Raw genomic sequence first — 18,448 nt, 5'->3', positions numbered from 1 at the left:
GAATATGACAAAATAAAATGAGTATGGAAGAATGAGGAGCTATATATAATTAAATCAATGTTGAAAAAGAAGAGCAAACAAGGGGAATTCACTCTACCAGGTATTAAACGTTCTACAAAGTTCAAATAATTAAAACCATATGAGGGGAGCCAATGTGGCTCAGTGGTTGAGCACTGGCTTCCCACATATATGAGGTTCCAAGTTCAATTCCTGGCCCTGGTAACTCAAAAAAAAATAAAATAAAAAAGAACCAGCTCAGGAACAAAAAGTCCAGTGAAACAATAGATTGTTCAGTGATAGACCCATAAGATTATGATAACTGATGCAAGAATGGACTGTTTGCTGCTGTTAAAAGGAAGACTAGCTTACTCTATGAAGAAAAAAGAAGTTGAGTCTCTATCTTACACTTTAAGCACCATATACAATCCGGATGGATTAAAGACCTAGATGTGCAATGTAAAATTATAAAGCTAAAGGAAATACAGGAAAGTGTATTTATGACCTACAACTAGGGAATGAGCTTTTAACTGTGATCCAAAGGACAAAAAGTTGATGAACTTTATTAAAGTTGAGAATTTTTTTCCAACGAAAGAATACCAAGCAGATGATAGACTGGGGGGAGGTATTTACAGTATCTAAAATTGCAAGGGATTAATATCTGGACTATACAAGGAATTATTGCAAAGCTACAAGAAAAAGACAGGAAACGCGACAGAAATATGGTCAAAGGATGTGAACAGGCATTAACAAAAGGGGAAACCCAAATGACTAACAAGTAATGAAGAGGTGCTCAGACCCACGAATATTCAGAGAAATGCAAATGAAACGACAGTGAGTTCCGCTTCCCACCTCCACAATGGCCAAAATCAGAGCACTAGCTACTGGTGAGTTTTGGGGGAGATTATGCAGAAATGGGAACCCTCTGGCCCTGCTGGTGGGAGCCGTGGAGAAGATTCTGGCAGCACTGGTGACAGAGGTGCACAAGAACACCGTGATGCAGCAATCCCATTCAACAGGAATTCAAACGTCCACAAACACCTGCACAAGTTGTACAAGGACACACTGAGGGAGGGGCTGGTGCATGTGGTGGGAGGGGAACGGGATGGGAGCAGAGATTGGGGAAAAAATAAAGCAAGATGGGAAGATTTATGTTATCTATGTTTCCACAATTCAGAAAGAAAAGAAACTAAACCGATAATGACCGTGAAATGTAATAGACGGTGCTGGCTGGGATCTAAGAATGAAGGAGGAAAGGCACAGAAAGACCCTATTGGACATAAGAAAAAATCGGAATATCGACTGCGAGCTTTATATCGACGTTAAGTCTTTTGAACTTGGTAACTGCACTTAAAGGGATTACATAAGTGAATATCCTTGTTTCTGGGAAATGTACATGGACGAAGTATGTGTTCAAGGAGTATGATGTGTGTAGCCTGCTCTCAAAAGTTTAGAAGACACACACACACACACGATAGGTAGAGACACTGCTGGAATGACATAGCAAAGGTGGCAAAACGTGAAAATTGGCGGATCTGAGCAGGGCTGTGCTGGAGTTCTCTGTATGGGGTTTGTATTATTTTGGCAACTGTCCGGTAAGTCTGAAATTATTTAAAATAAAAAGTTAAAAATGCAGTTGAACAAACAGTAAAGTAAGAGAGGAGCCTTGCACGGGCGGATCTGAGGAGTGTGAGTCACTCAACCTTTGCGTGCTGGGTCCAAAACGAGGCACGTGAGAGGTCGAAGGTATGCAAAAAAGATTCCATTCACACCAGCCATAACATTATAAAACACCCAGGGATGACTTACAAAACATTGGGGGGTGGGGGAGCTGGAGGAGGAGTCGGTTAAGGGGAGTTGTGTTCCCCTTCGAGGTGATGGAGAAGTCAGAAGGGGCCCAGCGAGTAGGGAAACTGAGGCCAGAGTTTAGCAGGTCAGCAAAGAGCCTGGCCGGAAGGCAGCCATCGCTGGTCCTTGAGGCTTTGTCAAGAATCGTGGTGGGGAGGCGGGGACCAGCTGCTCCTGGGCTCCTCCAGGGCCCGAAGGATAGACAGGAGGTGGGCTTGGGGGGGAGCACTGGGCGGGCGGATGGGGCAGGGAAAGGGCTTTCCTTGCAGAAACGAAGACCCTGGCAGGGCTGTGGTGAGGGCGAAAGCAGGTAGGAGAATCGAAAGCACTTTGAAAATAAAAAGGACCTTAAGAGGAAGCGCACTGACAAAACCAAATGCCATCGTGGTGCGGGCACGGGGAGTGGCCCGTGCTGCTGGAGGGGGCGAAGCGGGTGCAGCCCCTTCTGCGAGGCTTTTGGCAGGCCCTAGTGAAAATGACAACGTGCCAGCCCCACCCGCGGCCGGCTTTCTAGGTTTGCAGCCCAGAGGAACTCTCAGGGGACAGGTGCTAAGCCCTCGCGCCCGCCCCAGGGGGGCCACGGCCATGCCTCGCGCACGAGGGGAGAGAGAATCACCCCGATGCGAGCATGACAAGTTCTCAGAAACAGTGCCGAGGGGCAGAACGACGTGCCTGGGGTTCGTACCTGAACCAGCACTCGACGTTGTTGGGGCGCTTATACACGAAGGCAGAAAATGGGCTGGAGAGAAATGCAGCAAACTTGCCTTTGGGGAGAGAGGGGACCAGGACTGGGGCTGGGGCTCAAAGAGAACTTTAATTCCAAAATAAAAAGATTTGAAGCCAAAAAGAAAATTTAACAAATGTTTACTGAGTATCTATTATCTTTTTACAACATCTGTCAGTATTTGCCCTGATCTCCAGGGGCTGGGAATCCAGTAAATGGCAAAACAGACCAGATCCCTGCCATTATGGGGGAGCCAGGAAATAAACAGAAATAGCACTAACTGCCATGAAGAAAAGTAAAGCAGCTATTTTAGTTGGGGGGTATCAGGGGAGCCTTTCTGAGGAAGTGACATTTGAGCAGAGACTAGACTGAAGTGAGAAAGTGAGTCATGCAGGTATCTGGTGGAAGGGTGAACCAGGCCAAGGGAACCTAAGAGCAAAGGCCCTGAGGCAGACCTGAGAGGGCAAGGGCTGTGCGATGAGGTCAGGGAGGAACCAGCGCAGCCCTGGTTATTAATACTGGTCAATTCTGGGAATCTAATACGGGCATTTCTTATATTACACTTTGCTTTCTTTTTTTTTAACTTCTGAAAAAAAAAAATCCAAACACAGATAATATAAGGTTGAACGACAGATGGGTAAAAAATAGAACAGCCTGGTTTGTAATAAGATAAAAGGGAGAACTTCCCATCAGGTAAAGGCCCTACCTGGGGTCAAGGGACAACTGTAAGCCCCCGCATCTGGGCAGTCATTACTGAAGGACAGGCACTGCCCCTTTGTACTGTTAAAGGCAGGGGCTTGGAATCAAGTCCAGCCCTGCTTCACCCCAATCTCCCCCATGTCGTGAAAGTCAGAGAGTTCCTGAGCCTAAGGCATGAGACTGGATCCTAGCCCAGAGATGGCAGACGTCAGGGGAGTGTGCGGGAGCTGTCCGGTTCCCTGCCCAAGGCTCACTTGGCTGCTTGATCTAGTATCTTTCTGTGGGGAGCCCAAGTGCAGGCTCAGAATTCTCAGCACCACCACTGAGCAGAGGTGGCGTTTAGGATGAAGCCAGCCTGCCCCCCCAACTAAGTCAGCCCCCTGGTGATACGGAGGAAGATGCTGAAACTCAGACAGGTGTAGACACTGACCCAAGGTCCCACGGTGAGGGGACTCAGTCAGAGAGTGCCTGGAGTTTCAGTTGGCCCCATTTGCTGGGTTTAGGTTCTGACGGCCTCTCTGGAAGGTTTAGGACTGGTTTTGAGACTGGGTCCTGGGAAGAGGCAATCCAGAATAGGGAAATTCTGGCAGAGTTGGGGGATGAGGCTGGAGCTCTCTTGACTCCCTTTCCCAAACTGCCTGGGGTCCTCTTTGAGGGTTGGGGGGGGGAGGTCAGCCCCCCACCTCCACCGCCCACCAACCTTCCAAGCTCTCCTTATCCTTGGAAGGAGTTGGGGACAGGAGCTGTTTCTAGGTCCGGGCTTGCCTGGCCGGCTCTGCCTAAGATGTAGCCCTTGGGGAAGGAGGATGGGCAGGCGGGACGAGTCTGCAGCAAAGTGTTACTTCCTTTCTTGCTTTTACAATGTGAGTCATCAAGGGGCTGAGCTAAGCAGGACAGCCGGCGTTAAGCCGGTTGTTTGTCCAGCTGTGGGCGGGGCTGGGTGGGGAGGGAAGGGCCCAAGCAGGCCCCTGCCAGGCAGTAGGGCCTGCCTCCCCACCCCGCGCCCCCGCCCCCCCCCCCCCCTGAGGTCAGAAGGAGCTGGCTCTGTGGCCAGTTACCCAGACAAGAATTTTGCAGGCCTCCCCCTGCCCCCCTATGATATAAACTGTGCCCCCGGCATGACCACAGCTCAGCCTTCCAAGCCGCCCTCAGCCACAGCACCTGCTGCAGTTAAACCTTCTGGGTAGAGCTTCTCCAACCTCAGCCATCAGAATTCCCTGGAGCCCATTAAAAAGCCAGCTTATCAGACCCCAAAGAGATGAGAGTGGGGCCCGAAATCCACTGAGTAACAAGCCTTCCGGATGATCCTGATGCTGGCTGAAGCTGGAGAGACACGCCTCCACTAGAATGCCTGGCACACAGCAGGTGTTCAACAAATAGCAGTGGCTGGAATGGCTGCAGCCAAGCCCTCCTCTAACCTCGCTTACAGAAGTGAGAGGCTGGGGGGCACTCTCAGGGCTTTGGGCTGCACTGGGATAGGCTCCAGGGAGGCCCAGGCCAAGGGGGCAGGTCCTGGGCATGCAGCCCCCAAGGTGGGGACCAGGGGCCGTGGTCCTCTCTCTGCTGGCAGCCTGTTTGTGTTCAGTCTCCTGGGCCAGACCCTGGAGGCCTTCATGACCTGGCCCAGCCGCCGTCCCAGGCAGATCCCCAGCTCCGTACCCCCACCACCCAGAGTAACCCCCAATTCCCACCTCCATGCCTTCACCCATGCTGGGTCCTCTGCCCGGGATGGCCGCCTTCCTCGTTGGCTTGGTGCACACCTACCCGTTGGCTTGGTGAGCACCTATTTGTGCTTCAAGCTGCAGCCCAATTCTCCTCTGTGACGCTCCCTTGACCATACCCCACCACTCCAGGCCGAATAACAGCCACAGACGGTTCCACGGGCCTTGAGCAGAGCACACCTCGTCATTGTTTGTCAACCACGCGGCCCTCTCCTCTCTTAGTCGCTGTGAGACTGTGATGAGAAGTCACCTGCGTGCAACCTTCGGGAGCCTAAGAGTTTGGTTCACTTTGCACGGCGGCTGGCTGCCGCCCATCCTCAACTACAGCAAGGCATCTGCCAGGGTTTGCATTCTCTAAAAGTGGTTTTGACTGAGCCCATTTCAATTAATTGTTGTCATTTAATAGATGTTCTTATTGAACTCTGATCTTACTATAATTTCTAGGGTAATATTTTACAAATAAACTTTTGCTTAACATAGCAAAAGAAAAAAAGAGAAAAAAGTCTACTCTGGGCCAGGTAGCTTACACACACTGTCTTACAACAGAGGGCTCAAGCCCTATGAGCTTATGCGGCTAGAAGGGGGACAGCGGATTCCAACCCAGTATGGCTGCCTCCCTAGCCAAGAAGCTTCTGCTCACATTGCTGGACTGTGTGGTCTCCCAGGGCAGGGGGACTCAGTCAGTCATACTCCCCTCCATTTCCCTGGTGACCAGGGGCTACACAGAGGGTCTCAGTAAAGTTTGAATGAATGGAGGACCGAATACAGACCAAATGTATGAGGGAGGCAATAAAAGAGTGAAGAAGTGAATGGGGGCGGGGGGAGAGGATGTGGCTCAAGCAGTTGAGCACCAACCTCCCACACAGGAGGTACCAGGTCCTGTTCCAGGTGCCTCCTAAAGAAAAAACAGACAATGAGCGAAAAACAACGAGAGCCAAAAAGCACACGAAAAATGTTCCATATCACTAGCTATTAGGGAAATGCAAATTAAAACAACAATGAGATATCATCTAACACCACATAGAACGGCCGTTATTTTAAAAAAAGACAACAGTACGTGCTGGAGAGGATGTGGAGAGATAGGAACACTCCTTCACTGTTGGTGGGAGTGTAAAATGGTGCAGCCTCTGTGGAAGACAGTTTGGTGGTTCCTCAGGAAGCTAAATACAGAACTGCCATATGATCCAGCAATTCCTCTCCTGGGAATGTATCCAGAAGAACTAAAAACGATGACACAAACAGACATCTGCACACCAATGTTCATAGCAGTGTTGTTCTCAATTGCCAAAAGATGAAAACAACCCAAGTGTCCTTTCACCAATGAATGGGTAAACAAAACATGGTATATACATATGATGGAATACTATGCTGCAGTAAGAAGAAATAAAATTGGGACATATGTGATAACATGGATGAGACCTGAAGACCTTGTACTAAGTGAAAAGCCAGACACAAAAGGACAAATATTGCATGGTCTCATTAATATGAACTAAATACAAATAATAAACACATGGAATTAAAACCTAGAGTATAGGTTATTAGGAAATAAGAGGAGGGTTGAGAAAAACTATGGATGCTTAATGTATGTAGAAGTTTTAATTAACTTGACTGTAAAAGTGTGGCGATGGATAGAGTTGACAGTAACACATAGTGAGTAGCAACTGGTTTATAAATGGGATTGTGGCTGAAAAAGATAGTCTGGGAAGTAAATGTCAATAGAAAGAAAGCTAAAGAATAATCTAGGGACTGAATAACACAGTGAATCCAGAGGCAATTAAGAATTGTGGTTAAGGTACAAATGCAAGAGAGTCCTTCTGTGAGCTAGAGCAGATGTACATCACTATTGCAGGGTGATGGGAAAACTACAATTGATGTGACTTATAGACTGTGGTTAACAGCAATACTATAGTATTCTTGCATCAATGCCAAAGCTGTACTGTGTTGATAATGGACTTGTATGGAAAAAGTGTGCCAAATGTATGCTATGGACCATGATTGGTGGTAATAGCCTGATGATATTGTCTTATCTGTAACAAGTGTCCCACCAGGGTGTGGAGTTGTATGGGAAATCTACACATCTGTATGATTGTTTTGCAAGTTCACAATATCTGCAACAAAAATATATTTTAAAAAATTAGCATGGGTTGGGGGGAAAATACACCAAATGTAAGATAAGGGCTATAGTTGGTACTAATATTTTGACAAAGCTCTTGTATTTTGTTAACAAACGTTTCACAACAATGCAAAGAGTTGGTGGAGGGGTGAGGTATGAGACCCCTGTGTGATGTTAAGTATGTTTATTTTGCAAGTGCACAATCTTTACTATTCACTTACTGTTTATGCGTGTTCATGTATAAATGATATACTTCAATAAAAAATAAACAAAAAACAAAACAACGAGCAGACAACAAGCAGGCAAAGAGCGAAAAAAATAGCGAAACAATCCAAGGAGCAGAGCATGTGCTCCGCCCCCAGGGAAGTGGGTGGCCTCTGGAAAGGGTAGGTGGAGGCAGGGAAAGGGCAACCTTTGGTCAGGCTTGTGGTTGCACAGCGTCAGGGAACCCATAAGCCCGACCAAAGTAGGTCCCCACCATGGGAAGGGTGACTACAAGAGGAGGGGGTGATCGCAGGAGGCCGGGAGTGGGGCCAGAAGTATCCCCCCAGGGCTGGATGGGCGGGCCTGGCGCCACGTTCCGCGCTGACCGGGTGAAGGTCGGGTGGGCGCAGCCGCCCTCCAGGTCCTGGGGGGGAGAGGCGACAGCGACGCGTCTGAGAGGCTGCGGGTGCTGCCCCGCCCCGGGCCCGCCCCGCCGCCCGCCCCCTCGGGGAGGTCGCCGGCCTCCCTGGCCTCTTTCGCTTTCAGTCGGAGGCGCCGGCGCGAGTAGAGATCCGCGGACCGAGGAGGCGCGAGGGCGCGACCGCCCCTGCCCGGCCCGACCCGCGCCCTCCCCCGCGCCCGCGCCCGCGCCGCGCCGCGCCGCGCCATGGTGGCGCCCGCCGCCCTCTGGGCCGCGCTGGCCGTCGGACTGCAGCTGTGCGCCGCGGGGCACGCGCTGCCCCCCGAGGTGGGTGACTCGCGTGGCGCGCCCCTGTCGTGCATCCCGGCTGCAGCGCAGCCCCAGGGTGCCCCGCCGCGCGCTCCTGGGGGGCCGGGAGACCGAGGCGCCGCGTGCTGCCGGCGCCCCCCGAGCCCCGCGCCGGGCACACGTGCGCCCGGGGCGAACTCTGGCCGGCCCCGCGGCGCAGGGGCGCAGCCGGCCCCTCGGGGCTCTGGTCGGCTCCTAACTGCACCCCGGACCCCCTTCCTCCCTCCTGCGACCCGGGCCCGCGCCGGCACCCTCCCCCGAAGACTTCCTCCCCTGGGCCGGGGCTGCGCTTGGAAATCCGAGGCTCCTGCCTGCGAGCTCGGGGCGAGCTGGGCGCCTGCCGTCCGCGGCTCTGGGAGAGTGGGGCCTTCCGCGAGGGCCTGTGTCTGAGCTCTGGGAACAGGGAGTGAGCAAGGCCTTCTGGACTGGTCAGCAGGGTCCACCTGCCCTCCGGGGACCTCAGAGCTGCCCTTCAACACTAAGGCACCCACCACAGTAGCTCCCCTCTCCCTGTGGCAAAGTGGAGTCTGCAGAGGGACTCTGTGTCCTTCGCCTGGTTCTGCTGTCAACAGCAAGCCCATTTTACAGAGGAGGAAAACTGAGGCTCAGAGAACTCATATTTCCTGGGTGGAAGACCTTGGGGCCCATTTCCTCCCAAGGGGGCATCTCCTTCCTGCCCCCTCCTGCCCTGGGGAGGAGGTGTGCCTTCAGCCCCTCCCTCGCAGTCCTGCCCGGACCCACCTGTGGTCTGCTGACCCATCTGGGCCCCTTGACCAGGGAGGACGGTGGGAGGTGGCGTTGACTCCTGTGGGCGTGAGAAGTGACTTGCCAAGGCCAGACACGTCTACAGAGACCAGTGCTGGAGGGTGGAGGATGGGGACGTCGGACCAGGAATTGACTCAGCCACAGTGGGTGCTCGGCCTGGCTTTTGAGGCGCTGCCCCAGCACTGGTCCTGAAAATGGAGGAGGTTGTCCTGAGGTCCTGGGTGGCCTTTGCGTCAAGGGAGACCCGGCTTGAGGGCAGTGTGTGAATGCTGTGGGGCCGCGGTCCAGCCTGGTGGCAGGGTCTTGCCACGGAGGCGGGACTTCCTGCCGCTGAGCTGGGGCTGCCTGGGCCAACCCAGGGCCCTGTGGGCCCCTCGGGGGATGGAGGCACCGTGGGGGCTTCTGGGCTGCGTCCTGGAGTCGTTTGAGGGGCATCTGCATCCCGTCTCCCCTCCTGACCAGCCCCCTTGGCAGGTCAGACTCCCACCCCCAAAACTTCCACAGCCCCCTCCTGCTGCTCCCTCCTGGGCAGCCGCATTGGAGAGACCCTCCTTGAGTTGGGAGCACCTCTCTTCGTGCCCAGGAAGCCCCCGTGGCTCCTCATGGCCAAGGCAGAAGCGCCCTGGGTGCCCCAGGGCACATGTCTGAGGTCCAGTACCTCCCTTCCTCTTGCACAGTGGGGTGTCGGGGGCCTTCCTCCCACCTCCCCCCACCCCGCCTCCCTCACCCCGAGAACCTGATGCCCCCCGGGCCGTCCTGTGTCTGTGCAGCCGTTGCCCATGCCGAGCCCCCTCCACGGAGCACCCCGCATGCCCATCTCCTTGTTAGGAATCCTCATCCTTTTGCCTTTCGCCAGTGCCAGGCGAGCCTTTCCCCATTCTCCAGCCTGGATCTGACCCCACTCGCAGGGCCCTTCCGCTCTAGGGCAGACGGCATTCTGCTTTGTAATCTAGTTGCATCTGTCTTTATCCTGCCACAGGTGGAAAGTTCCTTGAGGGCGGGAGCCCCGGGTTCCTCCTCCTTATCAGCACAGTAGCTCGAACACCTACTATGTGCAGGCACTGTGCTAGGTGCTTGACAAGAGGAGCTCATGGAAACCTCCCTTCCAGCAACCTTGAAGAGGTCGCTGATGCTGTCCCCCTTTAGAGATGTGCCAACTGAGGTCCAAAGAGGGTATGAAATTTCCCAGGATCACAGGGTTGGGTGGCAGGGGTGGTGGGGTTTGGGTGCAGGTCTACCTGGCTCCAAAGCTCCTTTCACTCTCCCCTCCCGGTGCCCATGTCCCCACTCCTGCCCCCAGCCTGGCTCCTTACACGTAGTAGATAGTCAGGAATGTACACGTTCAGCTAACTTGAGTTGCAGAAGGAGCCCCAGGGAGACACGAGCTGGCTGCAGGTGTGGCAAACTCCTTGCCATCAAGGCTTTTGCACCCTTTAAAAGCCATGTTTGCCAGCTTGTCTGGAATGCCTCATTCATTCGAATAGTCATCCATTCATTCAACAAATATCTGGAAAGCTGGCAGGATGGGTGAGCGTGTAATGTCTTCTGCCCGGGGCATGCCACCTGGCTGGCCCCTTGTTGCTGGGGTGGAGGGTGAGGTGCCTCTCGCTACAGGGTCTGGTCTGCCCACTTCTGGAGACCTGAAGGCTGAGGGGCCATCTTAAGGAGGCCCGGGGCCAGCTGGGGTTGGGGTCGACGATCGATGGGGACTCCCGCCGTCGGAGTGGAGTTGGGAGATCCAGGGTCCCTGCTGGCCTGGAGGCTCCTCCCGCCATCCTCCACATTCTGCCCCTTTGCTGGCTGCCCACTGGGCAGATGGCCGGGTGCCCTGCTGCAGTGCTGGCCGTTCATCTGTCTCTGTGGTCCTCCACCATCCTCGGACCTAGGCCCAGTCCTAAACCTGGCTCTGGGGACCCGGGATGACCACGGCCCTGCCCCAGCCTCTCGGGAGCCACACTGCCAGCAGGTCACACTCTGCCCTCACCTGCCTTTGTGGCCGGGACCAAACTCAGGAGCCTCCGTCTTCTCATCTGTTGTAGTGAGTGCTTGTCTTGTTCTAGGGCTGAGGGGGTGTGAAAGGTGTTGGGACAGATAAAGCTGGGAACCCACCTGGGATTCGGGGGGTGGCCGTCACTGTTGTCCTGGGGCCTGGCCCAGTGGCTCCCTGGGACACTGTCCCTCCCCAGGGTCACTTTCTGGTGCTTCCTGGTGGCGGGCCAGGCAGGTTATACATGGGGGGATGGAGAAGAGTTTTGATGCCAGCTGTGGTGTGCGTGTGTGTGTGTGTTGTAGTCATCTGGACTCTGCACATGGACTTAGTTCGCCGTTTTATGTCACGATGGCTGCTTTTCTGTTTCTCAAACATGCCACACATGTGCCTGCCTCAGGGCCTTTGCACTTGTGTTTCCCTTTGCCTTGAATGCTCTTCTGATAGCCTTAAACCTCATTTTCTCGTTTTCTTCGGGGCATTGTTCAAGTGTATCCTTCTCTCTCACCACTCTGCCTATTAAAGCTTCCTGCCTGGTCCTCTCACCCCCTGGCCTGCTTTGTTTTCTTGTACAACACTTGTGACTGTTACAGTTCTTTACTTTTTATTGTGTCCTCCTACTGGAATGGAAGTGCCTTGAGAACTGAGACGTGGTCACTGCTCTGGATTCGTAACCTGTAGTAGGGTTTTTCAATCTCGGCACCATTAACATTTGGGGCTGGATGCGCCTTTGTCATGGGAGCTGTCATGTGCACTGGAGGATGCCTAGCAGTGTCCCTGACTCTCCCCACGAGATGACATGAGAACCCTCCAGTTGTGACAATCAAAAATGTCTCCAGACGTGACCAAATGTCCCCTGGGGCAAAATCGCCCCAGTTGAGAACCACTAGTGTAGGACAATGCCTGGCATGTAGTAGATGCTCAATAAATACTGAATGGATGTCAGAAGATATTCATCTGACCTTTACAATGATCCTACTCACCAATGAGGAGCCAGAAGAGTTGGCACAGCCAGTGGTAGCAGAGCTGGGCCCCAGTTGGTCCCCCTTTCCCTCTGGGATAGTTCTCTGGGCCAGGGTGCTCTCACCAAAGTACCCACATACCCCATACCACCACTTGCTCATGATGGGGCACCCCAATGGCAGTGACTCAGGGTTCCAGCGGGCGTGTGACTTGTCTGTGGAAGCAGGTGGGGGCAGAGGGAGTTGGGGATTGGTGGGGATAAGGATGCCAGCAGGTGGACATGACCACAGTGGAGATCTGTGGCTTCCCGTTCTGGAGCCCTCTGCCAGGGCACAGGGGATTGTGGTTTAGTTGATTTAGATGATTTAGGGGAAGGGCCCAGGCCTTAGCATCAGACACAGTCAGCTCAGCCCGTACTCTGCCTGCTGGCCGTGCGACCCTGGTAAATCCTTTTATCCCAGGGGGCCTGTGTTTCCTCATCTGTAAAATGGGACTAACCCTCACCTCCTGGGCTGGCTGTCATGGTTAAAAGTGCTTTGTAGTGGAGTGGGTAGAGTGCAGTGGCTGAGTGCCTGCTGCGCATGTACGAGGTCCAGGGTTCGAGCCTCAGTACCTCCTAAAAAAAAAGTGCTCTATAGGCTTGAGGCCGCCGGCTGCTGTTGGAGCTGTTTGTGGCTTTGCAGGGTCTGAGCTGATTCTGGTCATGGCGGGTGCTCAGGCGGGTGCTCCAGGGAGTCAGGAGCCACAGGGGCGGGTGGCCTGCATGGTGGACCGCCAGCTGCCCCTGCCAGGGCCTCTTGCCCCAGTGGCCTCACTGTCCACTGTCCCTGAGAGCAGCATCCTCTCTGCCCGCTTTCCTGGGCCATGCTTCCTGCCCCGGCGCCCCTTGCTGGGCCTCTCACACCCTGTGCCCGGCTGCCTGGCCTTAGGGTGCGGGCCTGTGGCTAAGGAGGCAGGGTCAGGACTCGCCCACCACCCCCACCCACCCCTTTCAGTCAGTGACAGGAGCCCTGTGTCATTTGGAGGTGAGTGAGGGGTGCATTGGGTCTAGTATGGAGGCTGCAGAAGGCCTCAGCTTTCCCATCTGCGAGATGGACACAGCTGGCCTCCAGGTGGTCTCTAATACCTCTTCCTTCTCTAATCTCTGAGATACTGAAGGTTCTGTTTTCTTCTGTCCCCAAGGAGGGGAAGCCCTGTGGGGGCTCTTCTGAGGGCATGTCATGTTCCCCAGCTTCTTCCAGGACAGCGAGCTCTGAGGGAAGGCCAGAGCACCTGGGTGCTGCCACCCGTTTGCTATGTGACCTTGCTCGGGTTCCTTAACCTCTCTGGGCCAAAGTGGCCCTATCTATAAAGCCTAACAGTTCTGGTCCCACTGCTCTCCCTGGAATGCTGGGGAAGTGTCATCTTTGAGCTTTCTTGACAAAGGCCGCACATCGAGGGTGGGTGGGGGTCAGGATTCTACACGTCTTCCCAGGAGGAGAGCCCAGACGGCCCCCTGTTCTCATCGTTGCTTCCCGCCTCTCTTCTTGCTGCCCCACATGCCACTGGCTCTGGTTGGAATTCTTCCTTCAGTTCAGGCCCCGGGGCAGTTAAGAATCCCTCTCTGCCCACCCAGGGATCTCAGACCAGCTGCCCGGCCCTTGGGAAGAACAGGATTCGTGGGTTCCCTGCCTCCCTGCTCCGTAGTGCCTCGTGAGCACCTTTTAAAGCTTAGCACTCAGACCTGTGGGGCCCCAGCCTGTGGGAAAGCCCACGCTTCGGCAGCTACTGCAGGGCCCGCTGTCTGGGCACCCACAGGTTCAAGGAAGCCGCGAGGGGCGGAGAGGGCGTTTTCCTCGAAGAAGCCTGCCGTCAGTGGGTGCATGGCCCAGATTCCGAGTCCTGCCTCCTTTCCAGCCCAGAGCTTGGGGTGCTTGTCCCCCCTCTGCCGAGCTGCTGACTGCGGGCTGGGGCACCGAAGTCCGGGTCCCACCCCTCTGTGGCCCACAGTCTTTTTCCACCACCGGTGCGTTGTGATGTCACAGAAGGCGGTGACATCACTGTGGTTTGGGGCACTCGGGCTGTGAGCCTGGAGGAGGAAGTGCCTGTTTACCGACTGGGGTTTGCACGAGTTAATTTCCTTCTGCCCCCAAGTATGAGTGCAGAGTTGGGGGTGCAGTGGGGACAGGAGCTGCAGGGCAGGTGGCCGCTCCGGGCCCTGCTCTTGTCTAGTCTCTGGCCCTGCTTTTCCGTTGGGTGGAGGCGATCGGCTCTACGTGTCTCCATTTGCAGAGGCGAGGTTGGGACAGACTAAATTTAGTTGTCGGTGGTGGTGGTGTATGGTGACTAAGACTATTCCATCTAGAGTCAGAAGACCCATTAGCCAGCTGGGTGGCAGCACATGTCACTGGGCGTCTGCAGAGCCTGGGCCCACGTGGGTCAGCTGCCCCCCCACTGCTGCCACTGGGGACTAGTGAGCTTGTCCCGCTGGGGACAGCTGCCAGTGCGGGCGGCTCGGGGGCCCCAGGGCGAACCCCTTTCAGGAGCGCCGGCTGTCCTTAACGGCAGACCCCCGCCTTGGCCCCTTTTGGAGCTCGGCCCTGGGCTGGCGCAGCCACCCTCACAGGAGCTGGGCAGAAATCCCCTGGGGCTTTTGTTTGCTTTCCTTTGCCCTCCGTCCACCCGTGGCTTTCCGTCTGAACCGGGCCCTGCAGAGGGTATGGCTGATGTGGCCACAGGTTCAGGGAATTGAGTGGGCTTGAGGTACGAGGCGCACGGGAAGGGGCTTGGGGGCAGCAGGCAGTGGCCGCGGGCATCTCGCAGGCTGCCCTGTCCGTGGGAGGCCTCTGCAAAGGCCTTTCCGGAAAGAGGCCCTGAGCTCGGGGCTCGGAGCCCGGGGTCCTGTCTCGGCCTCCACCTCAGGGAACGTGGGCAGTTCCTTCTCTCTGAACCTCAGCTGCCCCATCCCTTGGCCCAAGTCTCTGACAGGGGGTTGGGAGATTGGGTGGCCTTGCACAGGGGGTGGGGTACAGAGCTCAGAGGGCCAGGTCTGGTTCAGCTCTGGACTGGACAGTGAGTCTCTGGGGAAGGGCTCCCAGGACCTTGCCTTGGCAGGACTTCTGCTGGCATTCCAGACGCCCCAACCTGTCCTACCTTTTGCCCACCTGCAGCCCAGGCTTCTGTCTGCAACTCACGGTGGCTCTGGGTACGCCTTGGCCCTGGTGATCCCGTCCTCAGCTGCTGCTTTAGAATCACAGCCCCAAATCCTACTCCTCCCTGTTCTGTCCTCCAGCCTCCCAACCTTGTGGTTTGATCCCCCCACTCTCCCCAGCCCCCCCCCCCCACCATGGCTTCTCTTTCTCCCTGGTCTGGCCTCTGGGCCACTGCCACCACCTTTTATTGCTACCCTCCCGAATGACACCCCAACCCCATCCTGCCCTCCTCCAGGCCCTCCTTTGGCAACCCTCACAGGGATCTTTCTAGACCTCTGAGCCCTGAGACAAGCAGATTCCAGGTGGGGAGGGGAGGTTGTGGGGAGAGGGATGGAGGCAGGGGTAGTAGGGGACAGTGGCTAGACCTTCCTGGCTGGAGCAAAGGTTTGTTAGGGCAGTGGTGACAGATGAGGCTGTAAGCTGGTTTGGGGCTAGTTTATGGAAGCAGTATCACAATCATCTTTGACAGAGATGACAACTGTAATTTCGGGGGCATTTACCAAACGTGTGCTATCTCATTTAATTCTCACATCAGCCCCGTGAGGTCTGTTCTGAGTCCCACTTGACAGATGGAAAGACTGAAGTTTAAAGGCACCTTCCTTGCCCCCATTTTAGAGAAGGGGAAGTTGAGGCACAGAAGGTAAGCCGCCTGCTCAGGGTCTCGAGGGAAAGAGCCAAGTCAGCCCCAGGTGGCTGCAGAGCTCTGTTCTTACACCACTCCCCAGAGGTAATGGGCTCAGCCTCTGCTCCCTTTCGAAGCCCATTTCCTGCCCGTTCTCGTGCTAGCCCCAACTCATTTCAGTGAATTGGAAATGAAGACGGTTTTGCTTCGTTGAACAATTCCGTGTCTATTAGGCACCTGCTGTGGGCTAGGCAAAAAGAGATGAGTAATAAAAGCCCAACGATTGATGCCAGGGTGAGCTGAGCGGTTATGCACAGGGTCTCAATGAATCAGAACAGCCCGTGATGTGGGCTCTGGCTTTGTCCCCATTTTATAGATGACAAAACTGAGGCTGGTGAGTGGCAGAGCTGAAATTAAGACCCAGGCACCTGGCTCTGGGCTCACGCTTGGGGTGTGCAGAAGAAGGGGTGTTCCCTGCCCTGGAAGGGCTTGATCTAGAGGGGAAGGCACAGGGGAAAGTGGACTTAAACCCTAACATGGCCTGGCTAAGTGAAAAAAGGCAGACACAAAAGGTCATAACTTTTCTGATTGCACTTCTATGAAATATCCAGGGTAGGTAAATCCACAGGGACAGAACACAGATCAGGAGGTGCCAAGGGCTGGGGGTGCGGTGGGAAAGGGGAGCAACTGCCCCATGGGCATGGAGCGTCCTTTTCGCCTGATGGAAATGTTTTGGAACGAGGTAGACGTGGTGGTTGCGCAGCGTCCTGAGTAGACTAAATGCCACTTTAAAAGGGTTAATTTTGTGTTATGTTTCACCTCGATGGAAAAAAAGTGGTCTGGGCAGTTGGAAATCTGCTCTGGGCTTCCCAGGAAGGACCCCCGAACTCATCGGGGGGTTCACTGAAGGATTCCTGGAGGTGATGGCAGGAGGAGCTCTTAAAAGAAGCCGAGACTGGGCCCTGCAAAGCGGGGGAGGAGAGGGGGGCCAGGGCGCGGGGCAGGGGGCCCGGCAGGAATAAAGGCCTGGGGGACAGGGTGGCAGGGGGCCAGGTGCTGTGCAGGGTCTTAGGCAATGAGGGCTGACCATGAGGGGGGCGGAGAAGATGAGGTGAAGCCCCCGGAGGGCGGTGGGAGCCAGCGAAAGCTCCTGAGCAGGGCAGGCTTCGAGGGAGGCAGGTGGTTCCGGCTCTGGAGGGGGGGGATGTCAGGACGCTAAGTGAGGAGGGCAAGAGGAGGGGCCCGGGGAGATGGAGGAGAGGCCGTAGTGACAGGCCCGGGGGGAGGGGGAGAGCGGGGAGGGGAGGGGGTGCTCTCTGTAACGGGACTGGGAGTCCCTCAGGGGCAGGGACCCCGCCTGGGCATCTTTGAACCTTGACACTTAGCACACAGCCTGGCCTGGAGAACCGGATACCAGCCCGGGCTTCCTGTCTGCACCCCGCTCACTTCTAAAGCAACATCACAGGCAGCAGGCGGGCGTGGGATGTGTCATCCCCGGGCCGCCTGCCTGTGATGTGGCCGGTCCTTCCTGACGCAGGCGCCGCTCCTCTCCGTGACGGCGGAGCCGCCGGGCTCCCGGGTCCTGCTGACAGGCAGAGCTGCCGGCTCCCGGGTCCTGCTGATGGCAGAGCCACCGGGCTCCTGGGTCCTGCTGACGGCAGAGCTGCTGGGCTCCCGGGTCCTGCTGATGGCAGAGCCGCTGGGCTCCCGTGTCCTGCCGACGGCCTGCCCCCCATCACTTCTCTCCACCCAAGACCCAGGCCGCGCCTCCCACCACACCCCAGGGGCCGGGGGACCTGCCATGCAAATGATGTGCTTTCTGTATTGCTGGAAGACGTCCTTGGGTCCTTAAAGGGCCGCATCGGGCCCCTTCCCTCCGGTCCCCTTCCCTCCGCTGCCGCGTCTGCCCTAGGGCCCTGGGGAGCCTTTGGCCTGGGAGACTCGCTAAACTTGTGGCACCTTGCTCACTGTGTCCTCAGGAGAGGCCCCCCACCCCGACCTCTCGCCTGTAAAATGAGGGAGCAGGACATGTTGTCAAGGTTTTGGGCACAGAGACAGGTGTAGGAGCATCTGTCTCCTGGTTCTGCCACTCGCTGGCTGCACAGTCTTGGACTTGGCTTTGACACTCCCAGAGCCTGCATTGCTGCATCTTGAACGTGGGGTGATAATTGTATGGTGTGTGAATGTATCTCAATAGAACCGCTTTTAAAAAAGGACAGTAGGGAAGCGGATATAGCTCAATGGATAGAGCTTCCACCTACCATATAGGAGGTCCAGGGTTCGATACCCAGGGCCTCTTGGCCTGTGTGGCGAGCTGGCCCATGTGAAGCACTGCCGCGCTCAAGGAGTGTCACCCCGCTTAAGGGTGCCCCCAGTGTGAGGAGTGGCCCCCATGCAAGGAGTGCAGCCCCCACGCAGGAGAGCAGCCTGCGCAGGAGTGGAGCTGCCCATGCAGAGAGCTGAAGCTGCAAGATGACGCAACAAAAAAGAGACAGAGAAGAGACAATATGAGACGCAGCGAGCAGGGGAGATGAGGTGGAACAAAAGAATGATTACCTCTCTTCCACTCCAGAAGGTCCCAGGATGGGTTCCCAGAGCCGCCTAATAAGAATACAACAGACACAGAAGAACGCACAGTGAATGGACGCAGAGAGCAGACAACTGGGGGGGGGGGGGAGGGGGGCCGGAGAAATGAGAGAAAAAATTAAAAAATAAAAAAGGATGATAAAAACGGGGTGATAGCACTTTGTTGCATGGGTGCAAGGACAAAACAAAAGCTCCTTGGTGACCACAGCGTCCATCACTGGCGCGCAGTAGGGGCTCCTCCTGGTCTGAGCAGTCTGTC

General features: G+C 55.5%; 1 protein-coding gene across 2 annotated transcripts in view; it reads left to right on the top strand.

The window, feature by feature from the left end:
* The first annotated feature begins 7,850 nt into the window (after window positions 1-7,850).
* Window positions 7,851-18,448, top strand: part of TNFRSF1B (TNF receptor superfamily member 1B) — a 33,074-nt gene continuing 22,476 nt past the window's right edge. For both annotated transcript variants that reach the window (XM_023585776.3, XM_012521197.4), the window contains exon 1: window positions 7,851-8,054. In XM_023585776.3, coding sequence (XP_023441544.1) covers window positions 7,974-8,054 — 81 coding nt within the window. In that variant the 5' untranslated portion in view covers window positions 7,851-7,973. The remainder of the gene's footprint in view (window positions 8,055-18,448) is intronic.

This window comes from Dasypus novemcinctus, chromosome 9, assembly GCF_030445035.2.
Source record: "Dasypus novemcinctus isolate mDasNov1 chromosome 9, mDasNov1.1.hap2, whole genome shotgun sequence".
Taxonomy (NCBI): domain Eukaryota; kingdom Metazoa; phylum Chordata; class Mammalia; order Cingulata; family Dasypodidae; genus Dasypus; species Dasypus novemcinctus.
The sequence above is the reverse complement of the archived record's forward strand: the minus strand, read 5'-3'. Positions and strand labels throughout refer to the sequence as shown.